This window comes from Palaemon carinicauda, chromosome 26, assembly GCF_036898095.1.
Source record: "Palaemon carinicauda isolate YSFRI2023 chromosome 26, ASM3689809v2, whole genome shotgun sequence".
NCBI classification, from domain to species: Eukaryota; Metazoa; Arthropoda; class Malacostraca; order Decapoda; family Palaemonidae; genus Palaemon; species Palaemon carinicauda.
In genome coordinates, this window is record NC_090750.1 from 100,207,107 (window position 1) to 100,231,700 (window position 24,594).

The following is a 24,594-nucleotide window of genomic DNA, read 5'->3' on the forward strand; positions in this document are numbered from 1 at the left end:
TATCGTACAAAGATTGAAATACTGTACAAGCAAAACAATTTTGATTGTTCATAAAAAAAACAGTTTTTTGTTTGTTGTTATTATGGCTGTATGTGTTTACATAATGATTATAACGTTACTAATGATACTTTTGTTATCTTTTAATTTTCTAACCCATTGAAAAAGTTGGAATAAATATTATTACCGGGTTACTGTAGCTGTCGGATTCAGTACAATACTGCCCAAGAGATAACACTGACGCATCAGGAGTTGTGTCATGCTTCAAAACTGCATCCAGCTGTTAGTGATAGTTGTATATAATATGCAGTTATTGTTAATCTTAAATTGCATGCATATCATACAGTACAGAATTACAGTAATGTTGCAAATTGTAAATGTAGACAACTTGTGATAGGGAATGGATGACAATCAAACAAATAAAACTAAATGAAAAATATAACTTTAGCTTATGCTGGTTGGAAAAAAAACCGTAAGAAACTTGGGCGATATTCAAATAAACATAAATAACAACTCTGTCCCGATGTCTAGTAAACTTTGTGAATTGGGCAAATTTCTTTATTGTGACTTGTCTTTCAGTGCCCAAATAAATAATGTAGTGAAAACTGCCAGTTATCATCTTAGAAGCATTGCTTCTATAAAGAAGTACCTGGATGAACATTCGGTAGAGAAACTTGGGATAAACTCTGTTATTACCAGGATTGACTACTGTAACTCCATCTACTACAATTTACTAAAAGTGCAACTTAAGAAATTACATAACATTTTGATAATAGACTGTGGCTTTCTGAGGGATTTCTGCTCTATTACAATCTGAAATCAAAAACCTTTTACACACATCTTTCGATTGAATCTGGCCACATAAACACATACTGTTTAGTAAATGTCAAAGGTGTTATGGTAAAAACTTTGATCTGGGTATACCTCTTTCTGGTGTCATCATCAGTTATTCTGCTGGTATTGTCAGCTCAAGTACATGTCGACAGTTTTTGCTTTGTAATTCTGTCTAGTCTTTTCTTTAAAGTATACTTCTTGTAACAGTCATTGCTCACGTGGTAAACAAACTGTGAAGTGTTTCTATGCAAAGGACTTTTTTGCACATTATCTTCTCTAATTATTACTGCCTGAAGGATGTGCTGCTGTCCATTTTCAGTACTGGTTACCTTACAGCGTGTATCTTGTTGGCATATTATACATTTCTCAAAGTCCGTTTCATACCATCTTCTGCTCTTCAGTAGAATACTGTTCATAGTATCAGCCATTCACTTGAAACAGAAAGCACTTTATTAGTAACTAGCATATGTATGTTTAAAATCCAAGAAAAAATTATACGTTATTAACATATGTTAGGAGATATTTATACAGTATGTACAGTTGTGAATATTGGTAACCCTTTTAAAGATTCAAGATTGCTGCTTCAACTAGTCTATTTAACAATGAATTATCATATTTTCCATGGCCAAAAACCTGTGTATAGACTACTAGATCCTCTTTTTACATGTGTTTGCCCTCAGCAGAGGTGTATTTGAAATAATGTTTTGCCAAGTTGCTACCATGATCTAGCATGTCTACCCAAGTTTTTTTTTTACAACCTAAAATTGTCTCTTATATCAAAAGTTTGAGTTACTCAGAGGACTTACAAGTGCACGCAAGAGCCCCCTCAGCCACCGGACTATCATATACTCGTGTGTGGGCAGAGCTAATTACAACATTGTCATATAACGAGTTTCCTGATATTCTGCCTGCCAATTTGTTTAAGTTGAAGCGCTAACTTCAGTCACGTCACAGAAGTTTCTAGAGAAATATGCCACTATGCATGGTAAGGGGAAGCCACTTGGTTATGCTTCCAGAATGAAAAGGATTTTCATCGAAGCTCGGTTATATCCCAAAATGCTGCCAGCAGTAGTAAAGTACCAATCTTTGACCAAACGAGCATGTTTCCCCAAAAGATTTTTAATTTTAAAGTTAATAAAAGCCACTTTTATCTCTGAATGGAGGAACATCTCGGCATTACACTTAAACTGGACATCAGCAAAACATGCCTACTTCAAGCTCCATTCACACATCACGTTATAATTATATAAAAACAATGACTCCTACTCAACTTGTTCCCAACAATGATAGCCTATCATCCCAATGATGATAGGGGATCAGATGATAAATATAATCTCAGCATATGCCCCCTCAGATGAGTTCTCAGAACCAGAAATGGAATTATTTAGACAACAGCTTGAGTCTTTTATCAGAATAGTGAAAGAGGAATAGAAGCTAATCATAGGAGCAGACATGAATGGCAAAATGGGGAAGAGAAGGGATGTATATGAGGCGGTACATGGAGGCCATGTGTTTGGAATTAGAAATAAGGATGGGAAGTATGTATTAGGGTTGGCTCAGAGTTTTGAATTGGCATGTATGAACACCTGGTTTCAGAACCTGGATAAGCAGCTGATAACTTATGAAGTGGAGGAGTGGAAAGCCAAATAGATTTCATATCGGTTAGAGAAGTAGACAAGAAAAATGTGATGAATTATTAAGTGTTTTGGGGGGTAAACATGTGTTAAACAACATAGAATGGTAGAGATGGATTTTAAAATGAGAGTTAGAAAATCTAAGAAGAGAAAGAGATCTAGAGTTAAGGTTTGGGACCATAAAGGAGAGAAGGGTGAGCAGTTTAAGAGGATTGTGAGAGAGAGACGACCGAAAAGATTGAACTTTGAAATCGGACAGAGTGACAGTGTGGAAAATATCTGGTTGGGTATGAAAGAAATATGCATAGGAGAAACGGAGGAATTAGTGGGAAGAACCAGTGGATATGGTGTGTCAAAAGGAGAAAAGTGGTGGTGGAGCAGAGAGGTGCAAGAATCAGTCAAAAGAAAATCAAAGGCATTTAAGGACTGGAAAGTAAGACAGGCTCATGGACTAGAGGAACGGTACAGAGAGAGGAAAAAGATCTTAGGAGGAAAGTAGGTATAGCTATTGAAAGAGCAGTAGAGCAGTTAAATGAAAGACTAGGAACAAATGAAGAAGAAAAGGATATCTAGTAAGATTTCAAACTTGAGGAAAAGGCAAAGACAGGATATGGGGCAACTGGTAGACATTAGGGATAGAAATGGAAATATATTGCATAGGGATGATGGCATTAAGAGGAAATAGAGAGAACATTATGAGCAACTATTAAATACTGAAAATGAGAAAGGACCTGGGAAAAGCACAGAGGGTGGAGGGGACAGTGATGGAGATACGGAATACTGAAGTGAAGCAGGCATTGAGTAAAATGAAGTATGGTAAAGCACCAGGCGCATCAGAGTTTCAAATTGAAATGGTTAAGATACTAGCTACAGAGGGGGAAGAATGGATGCTGGATTTATTGAGAGCATTATGGGAAGAGGAAATAATGCCTAAAGACTGGAAGGAGAGTCTAATGGTATCTAGATTTAACCAGATAGGTGACACCATGGAATGTGATAACTACAGAGAAATTCAACTAATAGAGTATGGTTTGAAAGTTTTTGAGAGGGTATTAGATGAGAGGGTGAGAGCGATTGTAAAGATTGGGAAACAGCAGAATGGTTTCATAAGGGGAGAGCGACTGTGGATGCCTCTTTATAGTAAGGCAGTACTAAGAAAAGAGACTAGAGGGAAACCACAAGCTCTTCTGTGCTGTTGTAGATCTAGAGATGTATGATACAATACCATGAGGAATGATGTTTTGGTGCTTGAGGAAGAGGAAAGTCCAGGAGAATTTGGTGAGAATGGTAGAGAGGATTTATGAAATAACAAGGACAAAAGTAATAACGGCTGTTGGAGAAGCAGAAACCTTTTGAGGTTAGTATTGGATTACACCAGGGGTCTGCATTAAACCCATTTTTATTTGTGTTGGTCTTGGATGTGTTGAGTAAAGGGATCAGAAATGAAGAGTTGTGGGAGTTGCTATATGCAGATGATTTCGTAATTACTGCTGAAAATGAGAAGAACTACAGAGAAGGGTGGTAGAGTGGTCAGAGGCTATGGAAAGGGGTGGTTTGAGGGTCAATGTTGATAAGACTGAAGCTATGGTAACCAGTAAGGAAGGTAGGGATAGGATAGCCATATATGAAAGTAAAGGACTAGTTATAAAACAGGTGGAACAGTTTAGATAATTGGGATCTACTATAAATCAGGAGGGAGGATATGAGGCTGAAGTTGAGAATAGGATAAAAGCAGCGTGGGGAAAGTGGAGGAAGGTAGCAGGAGTGGTATGTGATAAGAAAATGCCAATCTAGGTAAAAGTCATGATCTATAGCACAGTGATAAGACCAGTGTTAATGTATGGATCAGAAACTTGGGCTTTAAGATGAAAAGAGGAAACAAAACTTGAGAGAACAGAGATGAGAAATTTGAGGTGGATTATGGGGATATCACTTCTTGAAAGATTGGAAAATGATGAAATAAGAAGAATGGCTGGGGTGGTAAAGATTACAAAGATGACAAGAGTGTCACGGCTGAGAAGATGTGGGCAAGTGTTGCAGATGGATGGTGGGGGAGGGAGTGAAGAAGGTTTGGGGGGAACCTGTTAGGGGGAGAAAATCAAGAGGGGAGCAGAGAATTAGATGGTGAGATAAGGTGAAGGATGATATGGAGAGAAGAACTTTGGTGGAAGAGGATGCCTTTGATTGAAGGTATTATAGAGGGTGCATCAAGCAACTGACCCCTTACTGTAGGGATAGTGGTGAGGAAGAAGAAATGTTTTTTATTATTATTATTATTATTATTATTATTATTATTAGCTAAGCTACAACCTTAGTTGGAAAAGTAGGATATTATAAGCCTAATGGCCTCAAGAGGAAAAAATAGCCCAGTGAGAGAAGGAAACTAGGAAATGAGTAAAATATAAAAGAAGTAATAGACAAGTAAAATCAAATATTTTAAGGACAGTAACAACATTGAAATAGATCTCTCAAATATAAAATTTAAAAACTTCAAAATAAAAAAAAACTGGAGGAAGAGGAATAAGATAGAATAGTGTGCCTAAGTATACCCTCAAGCAAGAAAACTCTACCCCAAGACAGTGGAAGACCATGGTACAGAGGCTATGACACTACCCAAGACTAGAAAACAGTGGTTTAATAATGGAGTATCCTCCTAGAAGAGCTGCTTGCCACAGTTCTTGTACCCTCACCGAGAGGAAAGTAGCCTTTGCACAATTAAAGTGCTTTAGTTAAACCCTTGAGCGAAGAAGAATTGTTTAGTAATATAAGTGTTGTCAGGTGTATGAAGAGGAGAATGTGGAATGAATAGCCCATGCTATTCGTTGTATGTGTGGGCAAAGGAAAAATGAGCCGTAACTAGTGAGAGGGATCCAATGTAGCACTGGCTGGCCAGTCAAAGGACCCAATAAGTCTCTAGCGGTAGTATCTTAACAATTAAATTTTGTGGTTTTACTTTTGATTGAAGTTATATACGTGTTATTTTCTTTAATTTATATCTATATTTCTTTTATTAACGTGAATTTATATATCACCATTCCATTATTCAGATTCATTTCAATTATATATTGTTCCTAATTTCTTTTCCTACATTCAGAGAGCTTATCTAGTGTTTGGTCAATATTTTTTCTTAATTTTAATGCTATAAGAGATTTTGGTTCTTAAGATCATATTTCATGAAAAAAAACAATTTAAAGTATTTTAGTGCAAAAACAACTGCATCTTTTATGAGTGAGTATCGTTGATACACTTTTTAGCTTTAGGCTCTAGCTATTCTCTCACATTCTTATTTTTTTTTCACAGAAAAGAAGAGGAGCGTGATCGTCGAAGTGTTGTTGTTGGTGAGAGTGATGGTGGTGTCCTTAATGTCAAGACAGTATCATCCCGCCATCATCACCACCAGCATCATCGTCCAAGAAAGGATGTTACCTCTCCAATTGTGAAAAGTAAGGAGCAGAGAAGTTCCTTTCATTATCACAGACACCAAAGAGGTGAAATTACATATCCATCAGAGATTGATTGGCTTACAGATGGAGGAACAGTAAGTAGAGAATATCTTTCAGATGGTTGGATCCCTGCAGAGGAAACACACAACCATTCAGAAGTCGTGTACTCGAGTAAGCAACCAAATGAGATATTGAGGACTGACGAAAGCTTGATCAATTCAAGAAAGCTTGAAGAAATACTGTTAGCTGTAGGGTTGGACATCGATGCCGAGGTTTTTGGGAATGTTACTCAGGTGATAGAAAAACTACGTAAGAAGAAAGAGGCCAAAAGAACAGGACAGAAGAAAAAGAAAAGTAAGAAAGTTAAGCGTGACAAAAGGAGGAAAGGAAAGAAAGACAAGAAAAGAGAAAGAAAAAAGAAATGTAAGCACTTGCGTGGAAGAGAAAAGAAGAGGTGCCGAGCCGAAACGCAAAACCGTGTGAGTGCCACAACTCTCTTCACTCCTAGCAGTAGTAAGTTTAAAACTCACTTTCTTGATTGACTGCTTTGAATACAGCTATAGTAAGTTAGAAGAATGCTAGCAAGGTGATATCAGTAGATTTATTACGTGATACATCATATCCTTGGTTTCTCTAAGGTGTGTGAATGCTTTTACTGTACATGATTGGTCTTCTATGTTTTTTTACAAAAAGACAGATAGCCTATAATCAATATGTTTTCGAAATTCAAACAATTTGTATGCCTTTCTATCTATTTTCCACTGTATTTTTCCTTCCATTTACATTCAAACAATATATGCTTTAATGGTATTTTGGGCAAATACGTGTCTCTTCTATTAGGTTATTATTTGGTATGTATTAAGAATTTGCCACATAGAGTATAAGGCTAACATTCAGAAACCAGCTCTTGGTGTATAAATAATTTTATTTAACTATATAGACTTTCTATGTGTATATTAGAACGCTAATCTATAATTTCTCTCTCACATGCTATTGTTTCTGTGACTTTCTTATAGTCTTATGTAATTACATTGTTTATATTATTTTCCAATACTTAATCAGTCAAATATATATATATATATATATATATATATATATATATATATATATATATATATATATATTATATATATACTGTATAGTATATATATATGAAATATTTTATTTTGATTGTTCATTACTTCTCTTGTAATTTATTTACTTGTTTCCTTTCCGCACCAGGCTATTTTTCCCCGTTGGAGCCCTTGCGCCTATGGCATCCAACATTCCAACTATGGTTGTAGCTTAGCTTTTGATAATAATACTAATAATAACAACAATAATGATAATGATGATAATAATATATGTGTTTGCATGCGCATATATATATATATATATATATATATATATATATAAATATATATATATATAGATAGATAGATAGATGAATATATATATATATATATATATATATATATATCACACACAGTCAGCCCTCGTTTTTTGTGGGGGTTAGGTAACAGCGAGGCGCAATTAGGGAAAAATTGAGAAAGCGTGTTGCCCTAGGGTAGGATAACTCCTCACCTAACCTAACAACTCGTTGCCATCGCCTATGCTCGGATAATTAACCCACTAAGCACTGCTTAATATTATTTTTACTTGGTTTCTATCACAGTATAATTGTTCCTATCTAGTAATACAGTATAACACTCGCTGATATTGTAGTGTATATTACTGTAATATACTACTTTCACTACAGTAATGCTTAACTGTACTGTAAGTGTTCCCTTCTATTGTTTGGACAAGTTGACTCACCACACACGTAGCTTACATTCACAATAAGCAACATTTCAGTAACTGTACTGTACAATTTAAGATTAACTATGTTTACTGTATATATTTTATAAAATGACTACTAACCATTTCCGTACATCGTATCTAGCAACATTGAAACATGGCGCAATTTCTGATGATCGTCTCTTACCCAGTAATCTGACATCTACAGTAACCCAGTAACATCTACTTCAATGGGTTAGAAAATTAATAGATAATGATAAAAGTATCGTTAGTTATGTTATAATCATTGCGTAAACGCATATGGCCACAATAGCAACCGAACAAAAAACAGCTTTTTTTATTGTATCTCAATCATCAAACGATGTTTTCTACTTACACAGTAGTTTGGAAGGATTGACTTAACATATAATATGGTCAGTATAATCATATACTGTATTTATGTTTAAGTAAAATAAAAATAAGAATTAATTTGATCTTTACCGTAAAATCATTCTCTTCCGTTCAACTAGGATTGTTTATATTTTTTGACGAGATGGCATAGATGGTATGTTTACGTTTTCAATGAGGAATACCTTGTATGTAAACCTTGTTGAAAACTTATAAATTGTTTTTATCTTTATACCTTCCTAAACAGAAATACTGTACAGCTTGTTCTATAAGCTAATAACATAAATATATTAGTAATTATTGTTCCTTTTAAAGAAACAGACAAAACACAGAATTTGCATACACCAACTGATTCTCTCTCTCTCTCTCTCTCTCTCTCTCTCTCTCTCTCTCTCTCTCTCTCTCTCTCTCTCTCTCTCTCTCTCTCTCTCTCTCTCTCTCTGTAGCAAATTGGAAAATGAGAGACTGGCAAGAATGGAATATTCCTATTAGTGCCGTGCAAAGCACATTCATAACATGTAATAGCTGACCCTTCCCTGTGACCGACCCCTAGTGAAATAGGCTCAACTGCACTTGAGTTTGACGTAGCTTTTGTGCCTTGTTGGAGTCCTGGCCAACTAAAATGCCCAGTTTCTGCTTCTTGGTAATTGAATCCTTTGGGTTAGGGTTTAGAATCCCAGGCAAATAGAGCAAATTAGTGAATATTTGAAAAGCCATCTAGAAATGTTTATAGCTGCATATTTGGTATATAAAATGTGTAATAACCTAAAAAATATCATCATAAACAATTTAAATACATTTAAGACTAGTTTTAAGACATTTTTTCCAGAAAAACATATATACTGAATGTGGCTCATGAACACCAATCAACAAATTACCATAACACAATGCATAGAGTACAATGCTCTACATATACAAAATATACAGTACTGTGTCATATGTACTGTATATACTTTAATAATGTTACCCCTACTATAGATAAGTACATTTATGTCATGCACTAACAAACCGCTTTAACTCGCTCATATTTTAACCGTAGACAATTTATTGTACAAAACAGCACAGTATATATAATAAATAACCTACCTGTTTTTTATACACTAGCATCTTTTAGCTATTTTATTGTAATCCAAGCAAGATTCATAGATAATACGTCAATAAATAATCTACCTGTTTTTTTTTATACACTCGTATTTTAAGCTATTTTATTAGAATACAATAGAAGCAAGATTCCTTTCTGTTAATGTGTAAGCTACATGTACATATGTACATTACTTATATGTTATGGGTGTTAGTAACTAAAACACCTCACAAACATGAACACACACATGCACGCACACAATATTTTTTTAATAATGATTACGTAAAAGCGGAAAGAAGACCTAAGTTAAATGCAATGGTATTGAGAGAGAGAGAGAGAGAGAGAGAGAGAGAGAGAGAGAGAGAGAGAGAGAGAGAGAGTTTGATATGCATAGTAGCATTGTGCTTTCGTACATACCATGAAGTACTGTTCATTGTTTTTTCAACTTGAATATGTATTTATTGATATAAAATTAATTTTAATTGATTAATCATTAGACTAAAAGGAAAAATATGTTACGAACTGTTATTTATATACCGAAATGAAAGAAAAATAAATCGGTATTGTGTTTAATATGCGTAGTTGAATTTTGTGTTCGTACATACAATACAATTCTGTTCATTGTGTTTTTTAGCTTAAAAATTTACAGTACAGAACTTATTGCTGTAAAATTAACTATGAATAAATAATCATGAGATTAAGAAGAAAAAATATGTTATGTTCTGTTATTTATTTACCGAAATAAAAGAAAAATATATCGCTATTGTAATGTTTGATATGAGTAGTAGCATTTTGTTTTTATACAGTACATACAATAAAATAATTTACATCGTGCCTTTTTAACTTGAAAATGTACTTATTGATATAAAATTATTTGTAAATAAACACGTATATATGAGATTAAGCGGAAAAACTTATTACGATCTTTTATCTATATACTGAAATGAGAGAAAAATATTTCGCATATATAAAATTTTCTCGATTATTTAGTAGATAATTTAACTATAGAAAAACACGAATCCGCGATCCCGCGAATGTTGATCCGTGAATTGGGGTTTGGGTTTACTGCACTCGGTTGTAACTAAGAGTCTAGCTGTTCTTTGATGTCTGGAAATCCCAGTAATCGCTAGTCTTCCGCTGTCAATTCTGGTGACTAACCAGGCTTCTGTATTGTGGTGCTCAGTTGGGAGCTGCGCCATGGTAGGGACAGCCAAGGTTGAGGAGACTAAAGCCCTGTCCACACGATCGTGCATACCCGACGGGCAAACAGTGATACCAGACCTCAATAGTTAGTAAGAATGAGGGTTTATCACGTCAGAAGCGTGAAACCCACAGAGAGGGATCCGGCATCATAGAGTGTTGCCAGATCTCTGCCTTTAGTTTTCTCGCTTCTGATGTCATCAACCCTCATTTTCATTAACTATTGTGGCCTAGTATCACTGTTTGCCCGTCGGGTATGCAAGATCGTGTGGACAGGGCTTTAGCTGTTAGTTTGTTCGCTCTTACGGGAGTTTGGGGACAGTAAAGATGGAAATTCATCTAGGATTAAATGGATGCGACATTAAGTGGGTAACTAGCAGCCACCCCTACCCCTTTACAGTAGTAGTAACAAAGCTAGTAATTATAGAAGTTATTAGCGGAGATATCCCTATAGATACACCTTAGCCACCCCCACCCCCTTTACAGTAGTAGTCACAAAGCTAGTAATTATAGAAGTTTTTAGCGGAGATATCCCTATAGATACACGTTAGACATTATCATAGGAGAATTACATGAATGAGAAACTAATGTTAAAGCACAAATGTGCAAAGTCCCAGGTAAACAAATGGTGCGTTGACTTCAAAGAAGGGTGCGATGCAAACCCTCACTGTCATAGTGTATGCCTGTTCTGCCAACAAGAAATAGAAAAATTGAAAAATGAAAACAAAGAACTTTGAAAACAAATTATGCCCAAGTTCCAACAGTTAGAAGTAAGAAATAATGTAGTCATAGACATGTAGAAAATGGGATGAGTATCCAAGAAATACAAAATAAGGTAAGCTCAAGGACAGAATCTAGATAGGAAATAATTACTAACAAAAACATAGAATTCGTGAAACCCGCTAAAGGAAGGGTAGCAAAGGCCAGACGAAACAACACCCTAGAAATGTAAATGCCACCAGAAATAGATTCTCCTTCCTAGCAGAGGAAAAGGAAGATGAGACTGTTTTAATTGGAGACTCCATGGTAAAGCACCAAGGGGAGCACTTAGGCCTCAAAAAAGAGGAGAAAGGTTAGGTCCTATCTAGGTGCCAAAGCACAGAAAATAGAAGTAGTAGTTAGTAGAACCAAGACCAATAATACAATAGTTACAGGTATTATCCCAAGACTCAAAAGTCAAATTTACAGTTCCTTAGGACACTTTCTACAGCAAGAGAAAAAATATACCAAAGAGATGAAATACACATTAGTGAGGAAGGCAAGATTGTATATGGAAACCAACTTAATTTCAACCTTTACAACTAACTAAAGAACACAATAGACAAAGAACAAACTCGACCCTTAGAAAATTATCCAATAAGAAATAGAGGAAATGTGTCAGAAAATTTAGATAATGCAGATAAAAGTAAAACTAAAACACTACCAAATCAATGAAAATAGTTGTTCCACAAAGGAAGAGAAAAAAAAGATAGAAAATTTCCTCAGAGTGGCTCAATTCAATGCTCAGTCACTTAGAAACAAAACGGAAAACTTCAGGGTAGTGATAGTTAATGAGGAACTAGATGTCATAGGCATTACTGAGAACTGGATTCAAGAAAGAATAGGATTTTATCGGAGAATACAAAATCCCAGATATCAAGCTTTTCAAAAGGATCGCCATACTTAAAAGCTGGAGGGGAATGCTCTCTAAAAAATCACCTAAACCAAAAGAAATTAAAATAGAAACAGAAGATGAAGTGGCAGGTTCATATTAACACCATATGAAAAAACATGTCCATACTAGTAATATGCAGACCACCATATCAATCGCGAGAACAGGACGAAGAGCTGTATAGACAACTTTAAACGCTTATGTTTGTCCTCACACACCTTGATGTGCCTTATCAAGATTTCCATGCAGGGCTTTATTGTCTTGTAGAGAGTAATTTTTATGCTCGTTTTCTATTTATAATACAAATAGTAATCTTCCAGCTCTAGGGTAGTATACCTAAGAATAACCCTAACTGTCTGGGGCATCCAGGAAAATGACTTGCACAGTGGACTCATATATTTGCTAAACAAACCAGACTGAGTTGGCGAAAGAGAGATTAAATTGAATGCACATAAATCCTTAAGTTTTAAATTAAAAATGAGTACAAAGAATGTCTGTCTCAGATCTTGACCACTGTGACGTCACGACACGCCACTGGCCATGTATTGTGAACCTATCTGTTTAATGTAGTCTACCCACAATCTTGGTAGACCGAAAACAGAAAGGGCAAATCATGTTATTCACATGAAAACGGAAGTTGGATAAATGAATGTAAAGAAGAAGGAATGAAGAAAATTCTTCACAGACTTCTTTTAGTTTTTATATATTGATTGAATATCAGACATCCTTTTAACAAGATAACAGATTCTTCTAAAAGTAAATTTTGGAATAACTAAAAATAATTGCTAAAACATTTTTTTTTTAAATTTATTCACAACTGATCTTCATTATATATTTACTATTCATCATTATTAACAAAATTGTAGAAGTGTATATAAGCCCACATTTTGAATCTACCGTCTGCAAGTGTGCAAGACCTTGTGCCAGGCCGTAAGGGCCAGGCAACCTAAAACAACAACATCACGACTGAAACCTTTTGAAAATAATGGTGCATTTGAGTGAATGTCCGTTGACCAATAATCACAAACACAATGAGTAGCCTACACATGTGAAGCATCAGTAGAGGCAAGGCAAGAAAGACCATTTCTTAATAAATAGGCTTCCATCTGCTCATCTCCTTTGCGTTTGGGTCGTGCCCAGTAACCTCCGCCTCTTCTACCATTACAGTCAGCCTCCTTACTTACTTACTTACTTTGATGGCTGCTTTTCCGGTCCCATACAACCCCCTTATTGGGGGTTGTGGGGTTAGGTAAAAGAGACATGGGGGTTGTGGGGTTAGATAAAAGAGACATGGGGGTTGTGGGGTTAGGTAAAAGAGACATGGGGGTTGTGGGGTTAGGTAAAAGAGACATGGGGGTTGTGGGGTTAGGTAAAAGAGACATGGGGGTTGTGGGGTTAGGTAAAAGAGACATGGGGGTTGTGGGGTTAGGTAAAAGAGACATGGGGGTTGTGGGGTTAGGTAAAAGAGACAAGGGGGTTGTGTGGTTAGGTAAAAGAGACTTGGGGGTTGTGGGGTTAGGTAAAAGAGACATGGGGGTTGTGGGGTTAGGTAAAAGAGACAAGGGGGTTGTGGGGTTAGGTAAAAGAGACATGGGGGTTGTGTGGTTAGGTAAAAGAGACTTGGGGGTTGTGGGGTTAGGTAAAAGAGACATGGGGGTTGTGGGGTTAGGTAAAAGAGACAAGGGGGTTGTGGGGTTAGGTAAAAGAGACATGGGGGTTGTGGGGTTAGGTAAAAGAGACATGGGGGTTGTGGGGTTAGGTAAAAGAGACATGGGGGTTGTGGGGTTAGGTAAAAGAGACATGGGGGTTGTGGGGTTAAGTAAAAGAGACATTGGGGTTGTGTGGTTAGGTAAAAGAGACATGGGGGTTGTGGGGTTAGGTAAAAGAGACATGGGGGTTGTGGGGTTAGGTAAGAGAGACATGGGGGTTGTGGGGTTAGGTAAAAGAGACTTGGGGGTTGTGGGGTTAGGTAAAAGAGACATGGGGGTTGTGGGGTTAGGTAAAAGAGACTTGGGGGTTGTGGGGTTAGGTAAAAGAGACATGGGGGTTGTGGGGTTAGGTAAAAGAGACATGGGGGTTGTGGGGTTAGATAAAAGAGACATGGGGGTTGTGGGGTTAGGTAAAAGAGACAAGGGGGTTGTGGGGTTAGGTAAAAGAGACATGGGGGTTGTGGGGTTAGGTAAAAGAGACTTGGGGGTTGTGGGGTTAGGTAAAAGAGACATGGGGGTTGTGGGGTTAGGTAAAAGAGACTTGGGGGTTGTGGGGTTAGGTAAAAGAGACATGGGGGTTGTGTGGTTAGGTAAAAGAGACTTGGGGGTTGTGGGGTTAGGTAAAAGAGACATGGGGGTTGTGGGGTTAGGTAAAAGAGACTTGGGGGTTGTGGGGTTAGGTAAAAGAGACATGGGGGTTGTGGGGTTAGGTAAAAGAGACATGGGGGTTGTGGGGTTAAGTAAAAGAGACATGGGGGTTGTGGGGTTAGATAAAAGAGACATGGGGGTTGTGTGGTTAGGTAAAAGAGACTTGGGGGTTGTGGGGTTAGGTAAAAGAGACATGGGGGTTGTGGGGTTAGGTAAAAGAGACATGGGGGTTGTGGGGTTAAGTAAAAGAGACATTGGGGTTGTGTGGTTAGGTAAAAGAGACATGGGGGTTGTGTGGTTAGGTAAAAGAGACTTGGGGGTTGTGGGGTTAGGTAAAAGAGACATGGGGGTTGTGGGGTTAGGTAAAAGAGACTTGGGGGTTGTGGGGTTAGATAAAAGAGACATGGGGGTTGTGTGGTTAGGTAAAAGAGACTTGGGGGTTGTGGGGTTAGATAAAAGAGACATGGGGGTTGTGTGGTTAGGTAAAAGAGACTTGGGGGTTGTGTGGTTAGGTAAAAGAGACATGGGGGTTGTGGGGTTAGGTAAAAGAGACATGGGGGTTGTGGGGTTAAGTAAAAGAGACATTGGGGTTGTGTGGTTAGGTAAAAGAGACATGGGGGTTGTGGGGTTAGGTAAAAGAGACTTGGGGGTTGTGGGGTTAGGTAAAAGAGACATGGGGGTTGTGTGGTTAGGTAAAAGAGACTTGGGGGTTGTGGGGTTAGATAAAAGAGACATGGGGGTTGTGTGGTTAGGTAAAAGAGACTTGGGGGTTGTGTGGTTAGGTAAAAGAGACATGGGGGTTGTGGGGTTAGGTAAAAGAGACATGGGGGTTGTGGGGTTAAGTAAAAGAGACATTGGGGTTGTGTGGTTAGGTAAAAGAGACATGGGGGTTGTGGGGTTAGGTAAAAGAGACATGGGGGTTGTGGGGTTAGGTAAAAGAGACATGGGGGTTGTGGGGTTAGGTAAAAGAGACTTGGGGGTTGTGGGGTTAGGTAAAAGAGACATGGGGGTTGTGGGGTTAGGTAAAAGAGACTTGGGGGTTGTGGGGTTAGGTAAAAGAGACATGGGGGTTGTGGGGTTAGGTAAAAGAGACATGGGGGTTGTGGGGTTAGATAAAAGAGACAAGGGGGTTGTGGGGTTAGGTAAAAGAGACATGGGGGTTGTGGGGTTAGGTAAAAGAGACTTGGGGGTTGTGGGGTTAGGTAAAAGAGACATGGGGGTTGTGGGGTTAGGTAAAAGAGACTTGGGGGTTGTGGGGTTAGGTAAAAGAGACATGGGGGTTGTGTGGTTAGGTAAAAGAGACTTGGGGGTTGTGGGGTTAGGTAAAAGAGACATGGGGGTTGTGGGGTTAGGTAAAAGAGACAAGGGGGTTGTGGGGTTAGGTAAAAGAGACATGGGGGTTGTGGGGTTAGGTAAAAGAGACATGGGGGTTGTGGGGTTAGGTAAAAGAGACATGGGGGTTGTGGGGTTAGGTAAAAGAGACTTGGGGGTTGTGGGGTTAGGTAAAAGAGACATGGGGGTTGTGGGGTTAGGTAAAAGAGACAAGGGGGTTGTGGGGTTAGGTAAAAGAGACATGGGGGTTGTGGGGTTAGGTAAAAGAGACAAGGGGGTTGTGGGGTTAGGTAAAAGAGACATGGGGGTTGTGGGGTTAGGTAAAAGAGACTTGGGGGTTGTGGGGTTAGGTAAAAGAGACATGGGGGTTGTGGGGTTAGGTAAAAGAGATTTGGGGGTTGTGGGGTTAGGTAAAAGAGACATGGGGGTTGTGTGGTTAGGTAAAAGAGACTTGGGGGTTGTGGGGTTAGGTAAAAGAGACATGGGGGTTGTGGGGTTAGGTAAAAGAGACAAGGGGGTTGTGGGGTTAGGTAAAAGAGACATGGGGGTTGTGGGGTTAGGTAAAAGAGACAAGGGGGTTGTGGGGTTAGGTAAAAGAGACTTGGGGGTTGTGGGGTTAGGTAAAAGAGACATGGGGGTTGTGGGGTTAGGTAAAAGAGACAAGGGGGTTGTGGGGTTAGGTAAAAGAGACATGGGGGTTGTGGGGTTAGATAAAAGAGACATGGGGGTTGTGGGGTTAAGTAAAAGAGACATTGGGGTTGTGTGGTTAGGTAAAAGAGACAAGCGTGAAAATCGAGAATCCGCGAATATTTGCTGCACTTTGGTAGGTTAACTCCTAACTTACCAACTCTCGGCGCATTGAATAAGCTAACACAGTAAATATTTAAAGAGAAAGTATCCGTTTTGTTATTTCTCATTCATAGCTTATTCTTTACTTCTCTATTTCCATTCCTTACTGGTTTGCTTTCCCAGCTCGAACTCTTGGGCTTGTAGTATTTTGCTTTTTTAATGAAGGTTTTATCTTTAATAATAATAATAATAAATAGTAGTTTTAGTTGTTTCTGTCATTATTAGATATTTTTCATTCATATTTTTTTTGCAATTTACCCCAATTGTTCCATTTTTAGGGATACTTCCCATTACTGAATCTTCCATAGTTCAATCTAATATGCATTTCAATTGGTATAGAGCATAATATTTTTCTATGACATTACAGTGAGCGGAAGTGAGGCTTGCCAATACCACAACTTGGAGGAATGTTCTCGTAAAGTCGGCTTCCTGGAGTTACCGCGCGAGTCGGTGCTTACTGTCGTTAAATGCCGGTACAGAGAGGTAAGTTTCGAAATGGTCTGCAGTTGCTACCAATATTTCCCATGATGTCATAATTTATCGATTAATAATCAATATCTCATGTTCTAAAAAGTTTTATTTTCAGTATTTTATTTCAAGTATCTTAATTATTTGACTAAATCAAAATGTTTTACGTATGTGATTATATTTAGAGCAATATATATAAGAAAAATTATATCTTTATTGAAACTCATTTGCCATCAAGGTATCAGAGACTTAACATTTCTTACCCAATTTTTTCATATATATTCAATAGAAATTTTGAAAGACTCATTTTAGATGACGCTATTTTACACTCTCTCTCTCTCTCTCTCTCTCTCTCTCTCTCTCTCTCTCTCTCTCTCTCTCTCTCTCTCTCTCTCTCTCTCTCTCAATATTGAACAAAACCAAAGAAAATTAAAAAAAAAATTATCCTCCACATTCCTCCCCACCCCCCCCCCCCCTTAATTTGCCAAATCCTTCACATAATACCTCTTTTTTTTCATTACCCAGTGGCAGTCGGGAAGAGGACCTCAGACATTCATGTACCTGTACTCTCACATTCACTTCTTCCATATCGCTATTGTTATACTATTCCGATTCCTCTCTCTCTCTCTCTCTCTCTCTCTCTCTCTCTCTCTCTCTCTCTCTCTCTCTCTCTCTCTCTTTCTCTTTCTCTATATATATATATATATATATATGTGTGTGTGTGTGTGTGTGTGTATATATATATAGTGCGTTTGTGTATATTTATGTACATGATAAATGAGGAATCCACATTAATATGTGCAAGTGAGCCATTAGGTTGCAACTAGGAGGCGAGGTGAATGCAACTAACCTCCATTAAACAGACGTCGAGCTTAAATACCAGAACTTGCGAGCAAGAACGTTACAATAATTCAAACAAAATTAAACGAGCTACCTGGCATTTGATCCAACTGAATTAGTCAGCACTTTCTCTTCTCCTTTAATTTATATCTTTTATTCTCCCATCTCTTCCTTTTGGGCTTGAACTTGTTGACGACTTTGGCTTGTTTGATTATACGTTGGCTGCTGCTTTGGATTTGGCAAAGTATGGGATGGACTGCATTCCATCTCAACCTATACAAATTTAGATGTCATCACCCTCTGGCAGACCCCATTGGATGCAGACTTAAAGCCGATTCACACGACCCGTTTTCTTTCCGACAGGCTGGCCAGTGGCTAACCGCCGTCCAAATGTTGTACATTCACAGGAGGCGTTCCGTATCCGTTTACCCGCGTGCGGTTTTCATTGTTTACTTAGACTCTTGTCACGTGAGGACCGAGAAAATTACGATAATTTTGACACTATAAGATGTTGGTTGATAAATGTGTTGATAAAATAAGGTATGCAATTTCATTATACTTTATGCACCATGTCAAGAATATGGCAATTATGAAAAATTCACCTGTTTTATTCAATGCCTCTCCAGTCATTTTTCATATCTTTTCTTTATGTAAATTATTTCTATACATCTTGTTTGCCATGTCAAACTTCTCCTCATACCCTTGAACAAGTTAAATTAAACTCTCATATATGGTGTCAGCAACAAACTAACTCTAATTTTTATGACTATACTATGAGGAAAAGTCGAGGTCGTAGGCCACGAAACGAACGGGTACGATACAGGTCCTCGTTCACACGAAACATCATCAACTCATTAGTTGGGACGGGTGGCTAACGGCCATCAAACCGGCCGAGGTTTCTTGGAAAGGAAGCCGACCCGACTCCGACGGCTGATGACCGAGGGCCTCCATCAGCCTGATGGGTCGTGTGAACAGTTGCATTTGATTATACGTAAGAAAGCTAGACGCCGTTTAACCAACGGCCAGCCTTTCAGAAAGAAAACGGGTCGTGTGAATCGGCCTTTAGTTTGTTAAGAGTCGGGCTCCAGTGATCCGGTTTTAAGTCACCCTTATTTACGGGTAAATGGGTGACACTAGGCATTGTAATCGCCGGTGGGAGGGGCTAACTACCCCCACTGATTAGTGTACGCCCAAATAAAGAGAGGCAGCCCCTCTCTAATAGAGGACTGGTCCCCGCGGAAGCCTCTTCTCGTGTTGGGCCACATGGGATAGGAAGACTGACATCCTCCGATAAGAGGTGGATAACCGGGCTTGCTTCTTCTTCAACACAAACTAACCCCTCTGTTGACGACCTGTAAACTTTAAAGGACCATTCTTGGATGCTCAAAAACCAAATAATTTGGGTAACATAGGGAATCTGCAAATTCTTCATCTCACCCAAATTCCCATAGAAAGTAATTACGATGTACTGTAGAAACATTTCAGCGTTATGGTAGTATCAAAGAAATCCGAATGAGACTTGAAAATGACAAGTGGGATTCATGGATATCATTTGATGATTATGATGAAGCATTTGATGCAATCAGAGACATTATGAATATTACAATTAATAATATGAATATCAAGAATGCTCTTTGTGATGGAGTACCTAAGGATTTAGATGTATACAAACCTGCAGATGGATTGACAGAGATATAGAGGTGGTTGTACCCTCCCAGAGAAAACCAAAACCACCAAAGTGGCTGATCGCTCAGTCAAAAGGGAGTACAGGAAATTATTTTAAAATATGCAAATTTCCTCAAAAGAAAGTAGGTACCATCGCACTGGTTGATATATCTTGTTTTGAAAAGAACAGTTTCCTCATAAAAGTGAAATCAGAAACACAATCTGTTATGTTATGTAATCTAAAGACAGAGAATTATGGCATAAAGTTGGATGTGAAACCCCATCTAAATTTCAGTAATAGAAGGGGGAGTAGTTTTCAATAGAGACTTGTATGAGTTTACTGAAGAGGAGATATTGGCCATGTGTCCTTTAACTGTGTGGAAAGTGCATAAAGTCCCTGGAACATCGATGATTATCCTGACTTTCCAGAATGCTGATGTGCCTTTCGACATTTACATAGAAAATGAACGGATTAAAGTTTGAACTTCCAAGCAGAAACCACTGCAATGTTTTAATTGCTTTAGATATGGGCATCCTTCTAAAGTTTGCAAGAATGATAAAATGTGTTGTATTTGCTATAATATTGACCATGGAAAATGTACACCAGAGGCCAATTGTTTAAACTGCAATTTGAATCAAATCTACTGATAAGAGCTGCCAGCAATATAAGTTGGGAGAGGCTACTCTCAATAAATCCTGTATCGAACACATAAGTTTGGCGCATGCCAAGAGACCATTGAGTAAATCAACAAGTTATGCAAAGGTATTGAAATCAGGAGAAAAAATGAGGCAGGAGACATCCAACCCACCTATTACTGCCAGTATTCCCCCAAAAAGAAATTTGCTATCTTCTGATAAAATTCTGCTTGATAGGGCAAGAATATCACCTAAGACATTGCTCACCTCTGTTAAACCTTTGTCCCCCTTTACAAAGGATTATACTAATCTCTCTCAGGCTATATTTTTGCCTGATTTGAGGGACGTTTCACATAAAACCGAGTTATCAGGTACACCTGTAGTGGGGAAAACACCAAAATCTGATAAATCACCACCTATTTATGGGAGGGGAGAGGAGCCTCTATTTTTTTCACCCCCATCCATTAAAAACACCTAGTTATGACCTCAAATAGATATGATGTTCTGCCTGTTGATATATCAGGAAAACATCTTAAATCAATCAAAATTCCATGTTGAGGTCTGCCATCCCCCTCAAGAATTAGGTAAAAAGAACATTGAAAAGTCTAATATAAAACCTAACTTATCAAGACCCATACTTAAGAAGCCTACAGAAAATATTGTTAAATAAAAAACTGTCAATGTGAAGACCTCATCCAAGATGTCTTCCAGAAAATAATACATAGTTTTCTCCTCCATTTCGCCATAGAATTGTCCAAATATTGAAGAACTGAAGCTCCTCATTCATGAGCACTCCCCTATAGTTGTATGTCTACAGGAGAGCAAACTTGATGCTAATACTCCATGTCCTTGAGAGTATGTTAGCTATAGGACACCATATGATCAACAAACACAGAGCCATGGCTGAAGTCTTACATACGTTTGCCAAGATGTTCCCCAAATATCTGTACCTATTTATACCCCTCTGCAGGCAGTAGTTGTACAAATAGATGTAGGGAGATAATACACAATTTGCTCTCTTCATTTGCCTCCTCATGACAACATAAAGAAGAGTATTCCTTAATATATAACTCAGTCGTTTCCAATCTGCCTTTGAGTTCACACCCTCTCTCGGCACCGTCACATTGGTGACCCCGGAGTGACTCGCTCCTCCCGCCTCCCCATCCCCCCTACACCTCTCACCGTTACTATGACGCCGTCAACGCATACTTTCTGCAGCAGTACTCGCCGTCGCCAGCCGCCCGTATAGCAACGCCTTTTCAGCTCTCTCAACAACCGTTGGGGGACCAAAGGGCTTCGCTCACCCTCGGGAAAATGACCAGTATCACTCGCCTGCAACCTGCCGCAGACGGCTCTCCTCGTGAGGTGAACCTGCTTCGTGCCCTTATGGACAGCCACTTCATGACCTTCAAAACCTCCATCAACGCCTCCACTCGTGACGAAGAGGACACCTATTCAACTTCAACCGAAGCTGACTTGAATGCTGTAGGACATACACGCCTATGAATGCCGTAGGACATACACGCCTATGAACGCCGTAGGCCTATGAATGCCGTAGGACACGCCTATGAATGCCGTAGGACACGCCTATGAATGCCGTAGGACACACACGCCTATGAATGCCGTAGGACACACTCGCCTATGAATGCCGTAGGACACGCCTATGAATGCCGTAGGACACACACGCCTATGAATGCCGTAGGACACACTCGCCTACCCCGTGACGAGCCGGAGCGGCAACAGCCACCCATCATCCACCACTCGCTCGCACCCCAACCATCGACTTCTACAGCCACTAACTGTCGCTAATCGGCGCAGTTTTTACTACTACCTCTCCAGATTCAGGGCACCTATTTAACATGTTCAGTATGTCCTTTTTAGAGGGGGAGCCATGTACCAACCGTGTGTCACACAATTGTACATAATTCCTTTTGTATATAATATGCTTGTATCTTCGCTCTTCCCTCGCACTCAAACGAACATGAAAATTCATGTCTGCTGTTTTGCTCTGAACATTGTCTGTCTCTCGAGCATGTTATGTCCTGTTGCCTTGAGGTTTTGTATATAAAAAAGAGTATTCCTTAATATATAACTCAGTCGTTTCCAATCTGCCTTTGAGTTCACAACCCTCCCTCGGCCCGTCACAATGTTTAATGATTTAGTAGAGGTGATTCAACAGCTTCCTCCACCTTTCTCTTCTTGGGGGATTTTAATTTTAGACATCCTTTATGGGGTGATGTTTTAGCAAACACAAAGGGCAACATTATATCAATTGTGGAAAATGAAATGGGGGACTATTTAATACAGGAAAGCCCACGCACTTCCATGTTCAGATAGGTGCCCTGTCGTGCATTGACCTATAAATCGCAAGGTCTAATTGCCTTCTCGATTTTGATTGGAGGATATTAGATGATTGACATACTTGTGATCATGCACCAATTATTATGAACACCAACAATGGTCCAGCTTTACAGAGATTGCCACGATGGAATCTTGACAAGACGGACTGGGATAGATTTCATGAGCTAAGGAAAATTGAAGGAAATGTAGAACAGTATGAGAATATTTATGATGCCAAAGACCTGCTGAGTGGAACCCTCCATACAGCAGGAGTCAATTCAATACCCAAAACGACAAGGATATTCAAATTAGGACCAGCCCCCTGGTGGTCTTCAGAACTAACTGCCTGCACAGAGCCACAAGAAGGTCTTTTACTCAATTGTGCAAACGCCATACCAAGGAGAATTTTATTAAATACAAGAAATGTAGAGCACAGTTCCATCGTGCCATGAAAGAAGCTAAGCGCCAGTCTTGGGTGTGTTTTGTTTCCAACATTAATAGTAGAACATAAATATTTGCGTGGGGGAAAGTAAAAAATATAGTAGGCAAATTCACTCCAAACCCACCACCATTGTTGAATGTTAATGGACAGTGTATGACTGGAGCAACTGAGGTTAGCAAAGCCCTAGCTGATAATTTTTCAAATGTATCATGCAAGTGTGAGGGCAGCCCCTGGTCATCAATATAGGAGCATTGAAGAAAAGAAAATTTTAAATTTTGCAAGAAGGGAAGTCATACAATTCTCCTTTTACTGAAAGAATTTAGTTCCACACTTGCTATGTGTAATGATACAGCACCTGGACCCGATGGAATTCCATATGCAATGATTAAACATGTACCTGTTAATAATACTAAGTTGTTTATTATAAGCATTATTAACAGAATATAGCATTATTATAGTTATCCAAGTGTTGTGGAACTAGCCATTATTTTAGCCTTTTTAAAACCCAGTAAGGATACGTTTTTAGCTGCAAACTATTCACCAATTGCATTGACACCTTGCTTACGTAAGATCATGGAGAAGACTGATATGGTACCTAGAAAAGAAGGGTATTTTATCACCTATTTGGTGTGGATTTTGAAAAATGCCCTCGATGACTGATTTGTTGATACAACTTGAGTCCTCTATTTGTGAAGCCTTTGCTTCCAACAGCACCATGTAACAGTCTTTTTTTTTTATCTTGAAAAAGCATATGATACTGCATGGAGATATGGTATACTTGAAACCATCCATAATTTGAGATTACGAGGAGAGCTTCCGTTATTCATTCAATCATTTATATCACAGATTTTTTTCAAGTGAGAGTGGGGGAAACTCTTATCTGAGAGAAAATGTCAGGAAGAACGAGTTCCCCAGGGTAGTGTGCTAAGTGTAACCTGATTTGCACTAGCAATTAATGGGATATCCTCTGTCATTCTTTAAGATATTCTCTCCATATCATTTGCTGGATCTAAAATGGCAATGGTTGAGAGAAAACTACAACTCACAATTGACAAAATTATTCAGTGGGCCCATAATAATGGGTTTAAGTTTTCGACAAGCAAAACTACTGTTGACCATTTCTGTCGTATTCGGGGAGTACATCTAGACCCTGATATGTACATCATAGGTCAATGGATCCCATGTGCAAGTGAAGCTAGGTTTTTAGGTTTGATATTTGATTGTAAGTTGACATGGGGCCTCACTTAAAATCATTAAAAGTAAAATAACCTGATGCTTTGAAGCTTTTAAAATTTTTGTCCCATACATCAGGGGAGCAGACTGCAAAACTATTTTAGAGTTATACAAGGCCTTAATTTTTCAAAAATTAGTTATTTTAGACTCTATACACAATACTTGTTTAAGATTGGCAACAGGAGCATTTAAAACTTCGCCTATTCCAAGCCGCCTCGTTGACGCTGCAGGATTACTGTTAGAACTTCACCGAACGTCTTCCATTATTCGGTATTGGTTTAGGTTGCAAAGACTTCCTAATTCTTTAGCCTATCAGACTGCAAGCCTTGTAAAGGAAACATCATACTTGGAGTTGCACCTGAAATCTCCCCACCTTATGGTTTTGGGGTCAATCAATTGATAGACAGTCTTAATTTAGCTAGAAGTGAG

The 24,594-nt window shown here is 38.6% G+C and overlaps 1 protein-coding gene across 3 annotated transcripts in view; it reads left to right on the forward strand.

Annotated features, from left to right (window-relative positions):
* LOC137619721 (uncharacterized) overlaps window positions 1-24,594 on the forward strand; it is a 260,492-nt gene that overhangs the window by 222,595 nt on the left and 13,303 nt on the right. For all 3 annotated transcript variants that reach the window (XM_068350014.1, XM_068350013.1, XM_068350015.1), the window contains 2 exons: window positions 5,766-6,421; window positions 16,909-17,024. In XM_068350014.1, coding sequence (XP_068206115.1) covers window positions 5,766-6,421; window positions 16,909-17,024 — 772 coding nt within the window. The remainder of the gene's footprint in view (window positions 1-5,765; window positions 6,422-16,908; window positions 17,025-24,594) is intronic.